Source organism: Suillus paluster (assembly GCF_016628075.1).
Source record: "Suillus paluster strain FC165 chromosome Unknown EDB91scaffold_7, whole genome shotgun sequence".
Lineage (NCBI taxonomy): Eukaryota > Fungi > Basidiomycota > Agaricomycetes > Boletales > Suillaceae > Suillus > Suillus paluster.
In genome coordinates, this window is record NW_024537567.1 from 824,901 (window position 1) to 840,375 (window position 15,475).

Genomic DNA, 15,475 nt, shown 5'->3' on the forward strand with positions numbered 1-15,475 from the left:
TTGCGATATCATGATGCAGAGAACCATACCCACGTCTTCCAGTGAAAGGGCATCAATCGTTCACACATGCTCATTGGGCAAACTTCAACTCAGGATAGCATAGAACAGCACTAGCATAGCCAGCGAACAGACAGTTGCCGTGAACGTACAATGGTTGCCGTGACCACGTCGGATGCCGGAAAGGCTCTGCTAAGATAACAGCCATAATATTGGGTCTTCCGATACCGTGGTCATCACTATAATTCTGCTAATCGTAGCGTCTGGCACGCTTTAAATTCTCTTCCCTGGCGTTTTTGTTCTTTTCTCATCTCTCTCTCTCCTGCAAACGGGGCAGGCCCCACTTTTCTATCTTTGCTCACTCCTTGAGAAATTAACTCACTATCTGATAGTATACCATGGGTGAATCTTGGTTTCAGAGCGAGTTTCTCAACCCGAGAAGGCTTGTTTTCAATGTCATCTTCTACGGTATCCAATTCAGCCTTTTCGCTCTGGGTTGGTATTTGCAAGTAAGCTTTATTCACCACACCGATTCGACAATTACTCACTACGTGTCTATCAGGCCACAAACAAGAAACTGGCTGCCCTCAATGCTCTGACTTGGTCTGTCTGGACGTCGCGAGGTGCTGGTCTCACCCTCGCGTTCGATGCGGGACTGCTTCTCGTCCCCATGCTGCGCAATGTCATTCGTGTTGTTCGCCCCAAGCTTGCATGGCTCTTCCCCGCGGACGAGAACATCTGGTTCCATAGACAGGTCGCCTACTCCATGGCCTTTTGGGCAATGGTGCATACTACAGCACATTATGTCAATTTTTTCAACGTTGAACGCACTCGTGAGTGCTGGAGTGTTTCTCGTAATCGAACACTCCTTATTCATTCTTTGCAGAGGTTCGCGCGGAGTATGCATTACAAATTCATTATACGCAAGCTGGCGGTATCACTGGCCATTTCATGCTTCTGATCATGGTCCTCATGTATGCCACTGCGCACCATAAGATCCGCAACCAATGTTTCGAAGCTTTTTGGTACACTCATCACCTTGCCTTCTTCTTCTTTATCGGCCTTTACACCCATGCCACTGGTTGCTTTGTCCGTGACTCCACAAATCCCGACTACACCAGCACTTTCCCCTTCTACTCTACGGAGCACTGTCTTGGCTACGAAAGCTGGAGGTTCACCATTTGGCCTGGCATTATTTACTTCGGTGAAAGGATGTATCGGGAGTATCGTGCCCGGAGAGCAACAAGGCTGTCCAAAGTTCTCATTCATCCTAGTGGGGCCATGGAACTTCGGATCATCAAACCCAGTTTCAGGTATACAGCGGGCCAATGGCTCTTCATTCAGGTCCCGGAAATTTCTCGATGGCAATGGCATCCTGTGCGTGACAAGAAGTTTGGCTTTCATGTTTTCTGACCGCTGAAAATATAGTTCACCATCACTTCTGCCCCTGAAGATCCCTATGTGTCCGTTCACATTCGTCAGGTTGGTGATTGGACTCACTCCCTAGGAGAGCGGCTTGGTTGCGGTCCGTCTGTCGTTGCTGCAATGACAAAAGCCGCCATGAAGGGCGTTGAAAAAGATGAAAACGAGTATGGTGGTACTCGTGGTGAATATGTCGAGCTCGATTCTGCCACTCTTTCTCGCCCACTTCCTCGGGTTAGAATTGATGGGCCTTATGGCGCTCCCGCCGAGGATGTGTTCGATAATGAGGTCGCTGTGCTAATTGGTGCTGGTATCGGTAAGTAATAACATTCAACTTTCGGTCAATGCTTGTTAATTACGTTTATTTAGGCGTTACACCCTTTGCGTCAATCCTCAAACATATTTGGTACCGTCAGAAGAAAGGTGACCTTGGCGCTCTCCGAAAGGTCGAATTTTTCTGGGTTTGTCGTGACGCACCCTCGTTCGGCTGGTTTCAAACCCTGTTGCAAGAAGTTGAGGAAGCTCAAGTTGACCGTGAGTTCCCCAATATCCCTTGATCCAGGAAATATTTGGCTCACAGTCGACGTCAAGCGAACTTCCTACACATCAATATCTACCTCACTCAAAAGATCTGTGATGATATGCTTTGGAACATTGCTGTCAATGATGCCGGTGCCGAATACGATCCTCTCACACTGCTTCGTACTCGCACCATGTTTGGCCGCCCCGACTGGAAGAGCATCTACCGCAGGATCAGGGAAGCAATTGAGATCGGTCAGTATCTCCCTGGAAGCAGTGCACAAATGAAGACCAAAGTTGGCGTAAGTGTGGCGAGTACATTTCTACTTTCTGACGATTCTCATGTTTGCTCTCGCAGACCTACTTCTGTGGCCCGGGTGTTCTTGCGAAAGCCATTAAGGCAGCAACCCTTACGCACAGCAGCAATAATGTTGAATTCACGTTTGCCAAGGTCTGTTTGTCCTCCATTATTCATCGTTGATTCCAAGTTGAACATGTACATTCACAGGAGCACTTCTAGAATTTCAAGCCGACTGTCGTTCTGGTGTTGCTGCTTTGGTCGCAATTAATCTTTTTTATGCTTCCGGAAACTCGCGCTCATCGTGAAAGAGTCGTCTTATGGGATCAACTCTTCGCAGTTGCGTGATGATATTATGTCTAACTTATTGTGTTTGCGATGGGTGTGTATGGGTGTATGTATCATAGTGTACCATTTTATCGGGTAGTTACTCGTTAAATCGTATCTGAGGTCACATTCGAACATAGCAGTATACCGTGCGCTGTCACCAGCAACAATCGGATTGCTACGGCTAGTTCCGAGTTGTTATTATTGCGAGAAGCCCAGAGAAGTTGCACGCCTAAAACTCGGAAGTTGGCTGGGAACAGTGGATGTTGAGCCTGGCGCGATAGAGGTGTTGAGATGGTGGGGAGAGCGGATAGATCCGATTCCACTGCTTGGGAGGCCAATGAAAAGCGACGAATTTGCGAAATAGTTTGGCAGTCCTGGGATGTGATCAGAAAACACAGTGCTTCCGATGAAAATCACCTGAGCGCCTACACAGACCTATGCGGTGCTGCCTAGACCCTGGTGTTGTTAACTGCGAGGACAGCCGCCGGAGAGAAGCGGGCGAGTCTTAACGGCATCACTGGTGATCGTATCTCCCTACTGGGTGAGGATCCAAAGCCATCGTCACTGTCCATGAGTGGGAGGAATAGTACTGATTTTTCGACTGCGCAAACGGATCATTAGCTGGGAGACGGAGATGGACAGTCCCTGTCGACTGCATTTGACTGATGTGTCTCGCTGCGCCACTAACACAACAACCGAGGAACATGTTGTTGGAGAACCAGGTGACTGATGGCCGATTTCAACGGTGTTCAACACTGGATGTCCTGAAAAAGTTCTTGATGACAGGCGTTCCGAAATGCCCTGGGCATCTTTCCGGTACATGTGGTGCACGTGTAGAGTGTGTTCCCTGCCATGGCTGGGAATTTAGAGAGCTAAGCATGTGTCAAAAATACTTCAGAACAGAAAGCACTGGAATCTGATGATGGTTGCGTCAACGTACTGTACCACTCACTGTTTGGTCGGCGGAATGCGGCGATAATGGGAACATACTGCTCCGTACCCATGAGCAGACCTCTGAGATATACAGAGCAAGATAACGAGTCTGCTGCAGCTCTTCTGTTTTGGACACTGGGTTTCAACTGGCGAGCTGCATTATTATAAATTGGGTGATCAGTAGCATTGGCGTGAACAGCAGAGAGCTCGGCCGCCAGCGTAAGATCAGAAGCTTTGATCGACCTAGAAAATACGTGCTCACCCATACAAAGATAGCTGGTACAGATAAGGCCGCTAAAAGGCGTCTCCTACGACTCAGTCACTGTTCCAGGCATTCTGAATCTTTTCTGCGGGCGCACACGGAACAACGGATTTCCAGTCCGTAAGGTGGAGCAGCGAGGAAACATTGTCGGGGTTATTACTATTTATAATGACCACGATAACGCCTGGAAGGGCGCTGTAGCACGGTGTGCTTCTTGTTCGCAAAACTGAGAATCATTAATCAGGTGCTGCCTGATGCATGATGGCCTGATGCGCAAGTTATTCGTTCGATTGAGCGCCCAATGTACATAAGCGTGGAAAAACCTACCAGATATGGCAAGCACAAACAACGCGTAAAGACCGCGTAAAGACCCGCCCAAAAAACGTCTTCTACGCCCCACTCTGTGTCACACTCAAGACTCATTGGCAATTGCAGCAGTTGTGTGTTCGCTAGGTTAGTATTCCATAGACGCGATCTAATTTAAATGGAAGACGCGCACCGAGTCTTGAAGAATATATGGGGTTTCCCCTCTTTCAGGTTGTCTCAAGCAGAGGCGAGTTTTCACTTTACAAATTCAGACGTCTAAAAACTGATGCCATAAATGTAACATAGGTCATTAAGCGACTAATCGTAGACAACGAGAATGCACTTGTTTTATATCCAACTGGAGGTGATGCGATTCGCTTTTTGGAAGAATAGATGCTGTTAACACCTAGTACCACATAGGGGGAAAAAGTCTCACTTATCAGGTTCCAGCGTTATGCCTTCCAGTAACATAGTTACATTTCCTGCGCGTGACTCTACTGAAGTTATTACAGGGACTGACTCTCGTGATATCCCCTCTCATTGCTCTGATGAAAGATCAGGTCGATGCCCTGGTTGATCGTGGGGTGAAAGCTGCAAACCTAGACAGCACCTTGGACGCGGAACGATCAGCCTGGGTCAAAGAAGAGGTTATCTCAGGTCGTCTCAAACTTCTTTACGTGGCTCCTGAAAGGTTTGCATTCAAGCATGTTCCATGCGTTATTCTGACAATCACTTCTAGACTGAATAATGAAGGATTCGTCACGATGATGAGCCACGTCAAAATATCTCTGCTGGCCATCGACGAGTCGCATTGCATCTCACAGGTGTGTTTAGTATGGATTACTTGCATGACATTCTCATTCATGAGCGGGGTGTAGTGGGGTGCAAGCTTTCGGCCCGAGTATCTAAAGGTAGTTGTGCCATTCACCTGTTCGGGTTTGCACTCATAGGTGTAGATTGCACGTTTTGCGGAGGAAATGGATGTCGAGCGTGTCCTCTGCTTGACGGCTACCGCTACTCCGAATGTGGCAAAAGACATATGTAAATCCTTCTACATTGATGCTCAGAAAGGCGTATTTCGTACTGCAGTGTACCGGCCCAAGTAAGTGCTCTCGCGTTGAAACAATTGTCCCAGCTAATCATAGTTGTAAATGGCCAGTCTGGCCTTGCAAGTTCGAGTCGCAAACACTCTGGATCAAAAACTCGATATTCTTATTCCGTTTTTGAAATCACGAATCGGACCTGCAATCGTATATGTGACACTGCAGAGACATGCACAAGAGGTCGCCGATCATCTTCGCCCTCACGGAATGGAACCAATGGTGTATCATGCTGGATTGGGCGGTGATGAGCGTGCACGTGTCCAACAGCAATTCATGGAATCAGAGAAAGGTATAGTCTGTGCTACCATTGCTTTTGGGATGGGAATCGATAAGGGTGAGTGGCTCGTTCAAATTTCGAGCCAGTATCTTAACTGGCCCAAGCCAACATCCGTCAGGTCGTCCACTTGTTTATGCCGAAGACCCTGGAGAACTATAGTCAAGAAGTTGGCAGAGCGGGACGTGACGGTTTACCTTCCACGTGCTTGATGTTCCTTTCCGCACCAGATATCCCTATTCTGGAGGGATTTTGTCGCGGTGATACGTGCAACAAGAGGAGTATTCACTTATGGCTCCAAGAAGTAGTGCTCAAAACACCTGATAAGGATGGCACCCTGAGCTTCAATCATTACCAGCAATCTAGAGAGTAAGCAGTCAAGTCTCATCTGAACGAACAAATTCTCATCTTGTCTTGCCTGCAGATATGATATTCGCGTACGAAAGTTGCTTGTGAATTCGCATTGCCACTGACGTTCTTGCAGGCCAACGTCTTGGGTTTATGTTATGCACAACTCGAGCTCGACCACAACTACATTCGTGCTGTGACGCCATTTTACTCTCAGTATGATATGTCGTCGCGCACAGCTGACGGTTGGCAGAAAGTACTTGGTGATGAAACCGAAGCAGCGAAAACAATCAAGATGTATTGGGCCCCCCGCGGTTCGACTTTTCAGGTATGCGCCCTTGGCAAGTGCTGTACTTCTTCTTGCTGACGAACCGCTACAGATTGATGTAGTTACTGCAGCTCAGCAGTCAGGCCAGGACCGTGGGGATCTTGCCAAAAAAATTAGTGATTGGGAGCTCAGCGGTATGGGACCCTTTTCTCAGACATTTCTTCCAACTGACTTCTACATTGCCACTTAGGTTATGTTAATGTGAAGGCTTCGCAAGTCAGAGCAGTAAGTATACTATGTCATCACAGCAATTTGTCGACTGAAAGGTTGTTGCAGCGATACAAGATAGTCAACCCTCTCCCGAAGGAGCTGGAAGAAATAGTAAATATCACCGACATGATGTACAAGCGTATGCTTGATAGGGAGGAGGAGGCTATAGTCAAGCTCCGACAGGTGATTGATTTTGCTACCGATGACGCATGTGAGTCCACAATATCTTTAACGAATATCTACCTATGCGAGTATAGGTTTGGCGCAGAGTCTTGCTTCACATTTCGGGGATGATGGAGCCATTCCTACCGGCTTGTGCGGATCATGCAGCTTTTGTCAAACAGGGGAGGGCATACCTTTCGAGTCAGGGGCTGTCGCTCAACCTGATCCCATTAAGATTAAGGCTATTCTGCAGGCATGTCCCGAACGCGACGACCCTCACCTCCTCGCGCGCATGGCATTCGGCGTTACTTCTCCCAGGTTGACAGCGGGAAAGTGGTCCACTAGTCATCCGCTGTTCGGCAGTATGGTAGAAGTTGATTTCAACGCTCTCGTGGAAGCGTTCGACAAAGAATGCGCGAGAGCAGGCTATGCGAAGGCTGACATCCAGCCCTCCGCGGCAGCAAGCAAGAAGCGCCTTATGTCACAGTCGGCTTCGAGCAGTGGAAGAGGAGGTACCAGCAAGAGAGCCCGAAGAGGCTGGTGAATCATTTCTGGGTTGAACAGACTAAGTTACATATTTTTATTGTAAATTATGAACGATTTTAATTGGCGAACGATCGTTGAATCAATGAACGATAGTGATATATCGATTACGTAATGGAAAGTACATTAGATGTTGAACCAGACTTGAAACTAGACTGCGCCGTATCATAAAGGACCGTTACTTATTGTCGACACAATCTAATACCGCAAACCGAACACTGAGCTTGACCATTTTTGCTGCTATGTCTGTTGCGACGCCTGCAGCCTCGTCATCCGGAGGTGTTTCTCCAGTCAACGCCAGTGCTCCTGATGTCACTCAGAGCATAAGCTCAATCGACCGTCTTGTATTGGAGTATCTTCGCTCTCGAGGCCATAAGGATGCGGAACGGGCTCTTCACGAATCAATCGAAAGCGGGAGCGTGGATGAATCTGGGAAGACAGTATCCGCAGAAGACCTGATCAAGAGTCTTGCTGTTTATGCACAAAAGCCATCGCGGCCGGGGGACAATGTGCTGAAGGAAAGTGCAAATGTTCTGCAGGAGCTCACGGCAATGGGAAATCCGCCCAGTATACAGAACTTGATTGCCAGCCTTGGGACTGTTGGTGCCGAGGAGATCCTGTCTGTTGATCCAACGGACAAGGAAGAGGGATTCCGAGAGCTCGAAGCGTGGGTAGAAGGTTCACTTGACATGTACAAGGTACTTCGAGAGCATCACATCAGCTATAGACGTAGGTTAATTTTATTAAATAGCCCGAATTTCGACCTATCCTGTTTCCCATATTTTGCCATTTTCATCTGGATCTTGTACAACGAGGATTCAAGGAAGCTGGTATGTATGGCATGTCTTCTATTTCATACGTTCAACCGATCTGTATTCTTTAGCTCTGCGCTTCTACGCAACGTATTCGCCGTCTCTAGCCCCGATGCATCACGCTACCCTACATCATCTATCGACTCTCCTGCTTCCCTCGCATGTTCAAAATGATGACGTTGCACAACGCTTCAAGAATGAAAAATATGTCATCAGAATGAGCCGGTCTGGTTTCAGTTTGTTAGTTGGATGGCTGACAGAAGGAGTTGGAGGTGAAGCCTCTGGCGCAGGCGAGGGCTTCTCTGGGGAGAAGGGAAAGAGAGGCCGAGCAGCAATCATGCGAGTGGTGAATAACCATCTTCGCTTTGATGGTAAATTTACTGGCTTTCCGACTATTGAAGATGTATGAGCTGAAACTTAGGCTAGTGACTTCTGCGAGCGCAACAGCAGTTTCGCCCAATGCATGGGAAGAATCCACTGGCCTGTTGTCTCAACTCATTCCGCAAACAAGCACTTCCGCTATTCCCAACCCTCACGCATTCAACGCCTCCAAAGGCGAGCTAAAACTTGGTCCTGCCCCTATCTCTGAAGAGTTGCGCGCAGAGACTGAACGCGTCATCCGCGAACAATCTGTACTGGACCGTGATCCCAATGCTCAATATGATTTGCAATTCCTGAGGCCCCCAGTTATCACAGGGGTTGTCTCACCTACTGAATCAGACATGCTCCCGCACCCTCAGTCGTTCAAGACGGTTGATGTTCAAAGAGAGGTGGAGAAGGTGCGAGATGCAAGGAAACGCATACGACTTGAGCCCTCCGCGTTAAGTTCTGTTGACTTGAACTCTGTGCAAGGAGGCGCTGTCCGGGCACGTGGCTTGCCTAGCATTTGCGCGTATACGCTACATGACGTCGGAGAAGGGTAAGTGTCTGACACAAATTTTGTGTGTTTCCTGACAAAACTACTCTGAGCAGTGCGCCGTGTTGCACCTTCTCACCTGACATGACTCTTATGGCGGCCGGCTTTTCTGAGAGCTATATTCGGTTATGGAGCTTGAAGAACGAAAAACTCAAGGGACTGCGTAATGACTTCTCTTTGAGTTCAATAAAGGACTGTGAGTCTTTTTTAAGTCAGATGGTGACCATAATGTTCATTTGAATACAAGCTGGGTCGTTGTCGAAATTGCAGCAAAAAGAAGGAAGCACAACCCGAAAGCTCGTCGGCCACAGTGGTCCTGTATATTCCTTATCTTTTGATCCATTAGGAGGATCAGCAACGCCCCCGAGATACCTTCTTTCTGCTTCAGCAGATGCAACTACGCGGCTGTGGTCCCTCGACACAATGACGAATGTCGTTGCTTTTCGTGGCCACCAAAACCCTGTATGGGATGTTCAGTGGAGTCCTATGGGCGTATATTTTGCAACAGCAAGCCGTGATCGCACCGCCAGATTATGGTCGACAGACCGGACATCATGTTTGAGAATATATGCAGGGCACTTGAGTGACGTGGACGTGAGTAACTTCGCAGAAGATAGGTTTCCTATAATTGATTTGGTGTTTTCTGTTTCAAGTGCGTCCGGTTTCATCCTAATTCGCTATATCTCGCTACGGGTTCAAGTGATTGGACTGCGCGGCTTTGGGATGTTCAACGTGGGGCTTGCGTCCGCGTTTTCATCGGTCATCAGGGGAGTCTCTCGACGTTGGCTATTAGTCCAGACGGACGATATCTCGCCAGCGCAGGCGAGGACCTCGCAATTAATCTCTGGGATCTCAGCTCTGGACGCCGTATTAAAAAAATGACTGGACATACAGCATCCGTATATTCTCTCTCATTTAGCGCTGAGTCTTCCATGCTTGTTAGTGGAGGTGCAGACTGGACGGTACGCTGCTGGGACGTTAGGAGTGCTGGTGGGCCCGGTAAACCACGGGAGAGTGGCGTTACTGAACCTACCATCGCACGGACGATCGACGACGAAAACAATGAAACGTTCGTTCCATGCAACATAGCCTGCGACTGTGATTGATATTGACATTTGCATCAGATCTGACCTTCTCGCTACGTTCCCTACGAAACGGACACCCATCACCAATGTGCATTTCACCCCCCGCAATTTATGCTTAGTAGCAGGGAATTACCTCGCACCCGACTCGCGATAATTGTTTTGCCACTTTCAGTTTCGTACGCGTCATGCTTCATGTTGATGTTGAGTGACTCATATTTTTATGTCCACGTCAAATCCAATACATGATATCCTATCTCGCTGATTCTGCAGCCACCGTCTAAAAGTCGATCGGCCAGCGGTCCAATTCGTGTCCATGTCTCTTAATCCAATTCTCAATATATCGCAAATTCTCACCCCCGATACTCCATCCAACTGTTATCGCTAGTTTCTTTTGATCCTTGCTATAACCATTGTACTCAAGGAATCGCTTGATAATCTTGATGTCGTGGGAGGAGATGTCATTTATATTTTCATCTTCCACGTCCTCGTCATCGCTATTCTGACTCCCAGCAGTAGGAGTCGCTGCTCCTTCGTTCCTGCCGGAACTATCTTCGTCTTCCTCCATACTGTCAGACGTGCCTTCGGTTCTGGTCGATCTCTGGCTACTTTCGACGTAGTCTCCATCTTCTTTATCGCGCTGTCGTACATTAAATCAGCACAAGCGATCCAACGAGACACCCCAGCTTCATTGTGGCATACTTACCTTTTTGTTTTCTCTTTCAATCTCGAGGTCATCCAATTGTATCATGCACTTCTGTGGAGCTTTCTCATCTTCGTGAGCGAGCTGAGAGGACGACGGTTCTTCGAGCTCCTCAGAAGACTCTGCTGTCAGTGGGCGGGGCATGCGCGAGCGGCGGAATGTCTTGGATGAACGCATTGGTGAATAAAACTAGTTCTGAACTTCCTTGGCTGCTCAGCAAGCTCTTATATTTGCAAGTTGTGTTGGTGGCTCAAAGGGTCGCGAGCCTTTAGCGATGAGGTGGCGCGTTGAAAGTCAAGTCTCTCATCGTTGTTATGCTTGAACATTGTTCTGTTCTGGCGCCTTTGAAAACAAAGGACTCCACTGGTAACATGAAAGGAGGGCTGGTCAGTTTAAGGAAGATCACAATTGTGATCTACATAGTAGGTACATAGTCATCTTTGGTCACGGAACGGGGTCGTAGTCGGCTAGTTAGTTAGTTTTCTGAACGGAAGGAAACTCATGCTCAATGTCGATCTCTAGACATTGAGTCACGTGAGCGTGCAGCAGTGGCCCTTTGAGCTGCTTTCATCCACACTGCACACAGACGGACACGCAACTACGAACTCCAACGGTCCTCACAGAAGTTTGTCTAACATCATTATGAGTTGAATTTGGTTTGATCCTGCAATCTGCAGATACACACAATGGACAATGATGCCGTGATGGAGGGCAGCAGCTCCTCCGTGCAGGTAGCGCCGCGGCTCCCTAGTATCGAGAGTGAATACACTTCCCCTTCGATGCGTACGTACAGTGATTCGCCAAGCAATTGATTGCGCTCAAGTGTGATGTTTTGACTTCTTTGGTGAATAGCCAACATCCTCCCTCCCGTCCGCGAGTTTCGAGATATCCAAGTCAAGGTGCATATTCGCCGTCCAGAAAAGGACTCCTGGGCATATCTTGGACGTGCTTTAGTGTCACAGGAAGTCGTAGGCCAGTCCTCTCGTGTCGGTGAGCGTCGTATTACTCGCAGGATTACGTCCGATCTCTAATCATATCCCCATACAGTTGTCCGCTCGTTGACATCTAGCAAGGTGCTGGTCGCATTTGGAGAGGTACCATATTACTTTACTTTACTGTCATAAAACTAAGCAAGTTTACGCAGATGTCTGAGCTGCAGGCCGAAAAACGCGGTAACTTCGTTGTCGTTGGTTGTGTGGAGGGTTCTCGTGTTGTCTCATGGTCTTTGAACGTGATTGACTGTCCTTCTTGATCGTGTCGTATCAAACTGACACTAAACGTTAGGCCGTGAACAACTCCGAAACGCTCCGCCTGCTTGCAAGCATTGAGCTCGCATGCTATCGTTGCAGGCTCGCCGTGGTTGATCCACGAACCCATACCAAGTCCCGTCGGCGCATTGAGCGTGTCATTAAAGAGGATAGACGCAGGAGACATAGGCGTCGTAAAGACCAGGATGCAATGATTGACGCGTTCCAACAACACCATCTCGGTGATGACGTGCCAGAATCATGAACGCAGTTCACTTCTTGACAATGGATGGAATAGACAGAGTAACGACGTGTTAACCAACAGCCGTACCGTGCGCAACCTTGAAGGTGCGCAGGAACATGCACATTGCACTCCAAACACTACCCCCCTGACAACTCCTGATTCTGGGCGCCCTGACTTTGAGCATGTATTATTTAGACAAAACTGATGTTTGTTTACTACATATGTTGGCGATTTGACATTAATATTCATCCCATGAAACAGCTGTCTTAATAGTGCTACGCACAAAATGTTTGGTATGCTGGTTCACCAAATTTTATAGCACAAGCTATATACAGGTATGACAAATTTCCTCTTGTAATGCATGGCCTCCGATGATGACGTCCGAAGGAAAATATAACGACACGGGTATATCACAGATGTGAAGGAGTGGATACCGAGCTTAATGCTGAGCATAAATAAGTGATATAGATAACATTTACAATGAAGGGCCTGAAAAGCAGTAGAAATAGGAGATGCGCCCCTCGTACGAAAGAAAACTGTCCGCAGTGTGTCGAAGGAGAGGAGTGGGCGCAGTGTGACAACGCGTCATGAATGAGGTGGTGAATGTGAATGTGGTTGAGTGGGTGAAACGAACGCGCTATCCGGCATATGCAAGATCGCTCGGGCCCGAATACTCAGAATGTGATGACATCGGTCTTAGCACGGACTCAGGTTGCAGAGCAAGACGTTGCCGATGCTCTGAATACTGTGGCGGAAGTTCTACCTACGCCATTGTCGTCTGGCACAACATCCTCGACGTCGGTATGCAAAATGAACCGAGTAGGTTTGTATGCTGTCTGGCCGGCCATTGCAGCTTTTCGTCTGCCAGCGGATGACATAGATGAACTTCCAGCGTCTCCGTACCCAGCGAAGCTGTCTGGATTAGAGACCTGGCGCGAATGCTGTGTCTGATTGAATGGTGTGGGAGGGTCGTTAACTGTGAGGTTGACAGCGGATGGACTGGTTAGGTGTGGTTGGGTTCCAGGTTGAATGGGTGGAGCAAGGCGGCTGACAGAGTCTGCCTGATATGGGAATGGGTAAATTTGTGGAACGTGATCATAATGGTTGACTTCATGATCGAGATCCATAGATGGCAGTCGGCGTGAATGGCGTTTCGAAGAAGACATGACGTACGGAGAGCGAGATGATCTTCGTTTACGCAGCAAGAATAGGCCGAGGGTGACCAACGCAGCAATGGCTACCACACAGCCAACCGCCGCGCCGGCGATAGTAGCGGTATTGTTGCTTGATGAAGTACTTTGGGTGGTGGATGTCGGTGAAACGCTAGACGAGGTGGGCGCTATGGTGGATGAGGGCACAGACGCAGTTGATGATGGTGAATTGGCGCTGAGGCATGAGGCATTGTTTGACAGCTGGACCATCACGAGGTCAGAGCTACCACCTTGTTTGCCCAGGGAGTCTGTCATCAAAAATATGAGGGTCGTCCCTGCGCTAACATCCGCAACCCAATTATAACTGGAGCCAGTCGGAGGGTGAAGGACGAGAGACTCTCCACCAGGAATAAGCGCCTTTGGAAAGATAAGTACATTACTGTGATAGAGTCGGTGATAATCTGACCGTGATAGTAACGGGTTGCACTGCATTATCATAGCCATCAAAGGTATACTCACTAACGGAAATGGTAGGTCAATGCCACAAAATGTAGGGCGATCAAACTTACTTGCATTGTTGGAGTGCAGATGGCAAAGAAAAGGTGAAATCCACTGATTGACCTGTAGTGTTGCAGTTATTCTTGGCAACAGGATCACCGACTGTTAAGACAGTTGTCGTTCCACCTGAGCCAAATGCGGTGGCGTCAGACATAGTGAGTACAAACTGTGTTGCGTTCAAAAATGGCAATTGCGATATTGAATATGAGCCTTTGCCATTGCTGAAGGCTGATGCTGGTACACTTATATTCTGCGGGACTTGAAAAACCTGGGAGGCGTAAAATTAGCGCGTAATATATATGCTTGAGGTGATAGCGCCGACGAACGGGAGTCATGAGGATCTCAAACGGTGCTTGCCCACCTGACGATCACGACGAAGTTCAGCAGGAGTGCAGATAAGATAATATATGTGCTTACCGGTCCATGAAACAGTGAAATCGTCGCATTGAGTTGGAGTCCCGACTGTCACACTGAACGCACGCACTGCAGAGAGAAAAGAAGTAATACATGTAAAGGAGCGGAGGAGGGGTAACGTTCGCATGCTCAAAAAATGAAGAAAGTAAAGCGAGAAACGGACACAGTCCTGGCTAAGGAATATCTTGAAACACTAGATCTATAGGAAATCGAGAATTGTGGAAGAGGAAGCTGAGGAGAATATTATACCTAATGCCGACCTCGTGCCAATCGTCGCTTATGTCAGCCCAGTATCAAGAACCAAGTTCACAAGGGCATTAAAAAATTGTGAGAAAAAGGAATGACAACCACTGCAAGTACTCCGCAGCGCAAGCGCGGCTTCGTTGCCTTGGGGAGGCTGCATCGACCGAAATTCGCATCGCCACTCCTCCTACAAGCGCTTAAAACTAGCGATGAAAGTTATACTAATGATAGCAAGGTGAATTCATCTAAATCATTTCGTGTAGCAGGGTGAGAAAATGGGTATCCGACGTTTTCACGATGGCCCTGACATAGAAATAACTGGGCAGCTTGGATGCAAGCTGCAGTGGGATGGTCTGTAGTATGATCCTGGTCACCGTCCTACACTGGCAAGACGCTCCGCTATATTTGCCTGCTTGGCTTCGCACGATGGATTCCATGGCTGTGGGACAAGGTAACTTTAATTCATGATCTTCAAATTGCTTGTATGACAGCGTGCGCCGCGCAGTGGATGCGATTCCACAGCTGCGACACTGTCTCTAGGTCTAGCATTTCAGGGGATGTTGGTGATTCTGAGTGACGTCGAAAACTCGGGGATAAGCCTGATTACAGCGATATATCTAATTTAAGATCACAGCGAAATATTCACTGGCTACTACAGCAGCGGCTAGAACTTATAGTCGTACAGTTCTCGAGGGAGTCTTTTGGCATCGAGGATGCAATGTCATAGGAAGAATTAACCACGACCAATCCCAAGTTTTGGGACATACATCCAGAGGAGGGTGCCTGCAGCCTCAGAGATCAAAACAGCACAAATAATTGCATTCAAACAGTACCTCCACGAGTTTAATCGTCGGAATTATCAACGACGCGACTTGTCCACGTGAGGGTTAACTTCTCAAAATCAATCGCCGCATCAACCCGCGGCAGTTGCCGAAGACACAGTCTACTGTTAGGTGGTAAGCTGCTCGCCGTCCTCAGCGTCAAGAAAGCCCGTCCTCAAGGTGAGTATGCTCGTTCATTGCACGGTTTGTTACGCGTAGGCCTGTAGTATATCATCTATAGGAGAAAAC

The 15,475-nt window shown here is 48.2% G+C and overlaps 5 protein-coding genes across 5 annotated transcripts; 4 read left to right on the forward strand and 1 right to left on the reverse strand.

The window, feature by feature from the left end:
• Nucleotides 1–395: 395 nt before the first annotated feature.
• EDB91DRAFT_1047039 (ferric reductase NAD binding domain-containing protein) lies at nt 396–2,419 on the forward strand (the record flags this gene model as incomplete). The annotated part of the gene is made up of 7 exons (XM_041313298.1): nt 396–506; nt 560–830; nt 884–1,374; nt 1,426–1,735; nt 1,789–1,953; nt 2,011–2,240; nt 2,297–2,419. The coding sequence occupies 7 exons, from the start codon at nt 396–398 to the stop codon at nt 2,417–2,419; spliced, it is 1,701 nt and encodes a 566-aa protein (XP_041181506.1).
• A 1,742-nt stretch (nt 2,420–4,161) lies between these two features.
• Nucleotides 4,162–7,153, forward strand: EDB91DRAFT_1110433 (ATP-dependent DNA helicase). Its single transcript, XM_041317696.1, has 15 exons — nt 4,162–4,314; nt 4,374–4,431; nt 4,488–4,531; nt 4,580–4,758; nt 4,807–4,891; nt 4,946–4,978; nt 5,024–5,169; nt 5,227–5,504; nt 5,552–5,813; nt 5,869–5,881; nt 5,929–6,120; nt 6,173–6,254; nt 6,311–6,345; nt 6,397–6,541; nt 6,588–7,153. Exons 1-15 carry the CDS (start codon nt 4,246–4,248, stop codon nt 7,034–7,036), a joined length of 2,070 nt encoding a protein of 689 aa, XP_041181507.1. The 5' UTR covers nt 4,162–4,245; the 3' UTR covers nt 7,037–7,153.
• Nucleotides 7,154–7,192: 39 nt separating this feature from the next.
• On the forward strand, nt 7,193–10,064 carry EDB91DRAFT_773741 (TFIID and SAGA subunit). The gene is made up of 8 exons (XM_041328352.1): nt 7,193–7,733; nt 7,787–7,865; nt 7,919–8,218; nt 8,274–8,766; nt 8,820–8,959; nt 9,011–9,357; nt 9,417–9,832; nt 9,888–10,064. Exons 1-8 carry the CDS (start codon nt 7,278–7,280, stop codon nt 10,000–10,002), a joined length of 2,346 nt encoding a protein of 781 aa, XP_041181508.1. The 5' UTR covers nt 7,193–7,277; the 3' UTR covers nt 10,003–10,064.
• A 972-nt stretch (nt 10,065–11,036) lies between these two features.
• EDB91DRAFT_1197309 (uncharacterized protein) lies at nt 11,037–12,321 on the forward strand. Its single transcript, XM_041320604.1, has 6 exons — nt 11,037–11,173; nt 11,226–11,331; nt 11,401–11,538; nt 11,596–11,642; nt 11,693–11,779; nt 11,833–12,321. The coding sequence occupies exons 2-6, from the start codon at nt 11,235–11,237 to the stop codon at nt 12,058–12,060; spliced, it is 597 nt and encodes a 198-aa protein (XP_041181509.1). The 5' UTR covers nt 11,037–11,173; nt 11,226–11,234; the 3' UTR covers nt 12,061–12,321.
• Nucleotides 12,322–14,515, reverse strand: EDB91DRAFT_1110442 (uncharacterized protein). The gene is made up of 6 exons (XM_041317698.1): nt 14,166–14,515; nt 14,075–14,109; nt 13,760–14,016; nt 13,657–13,708; nt 12,825–13,607; nt 12,322–12,802 (listed from the first exon to the last, which is right to left on the reverse strand). Exons 1-6 carry the CDS (start codon nt 14,287–14,289, stop codon nt 12,677–12,679), a joined length of 1,377 nt encoding a protein of 458 aa, XP_041181510.1. The 5' UTR covers nt 14,290–14,515; the 3' UTR covers nt 12,322–12,676.
• Nucleotides 14,516–15,475: the final 960 nt, after the last annotated feature.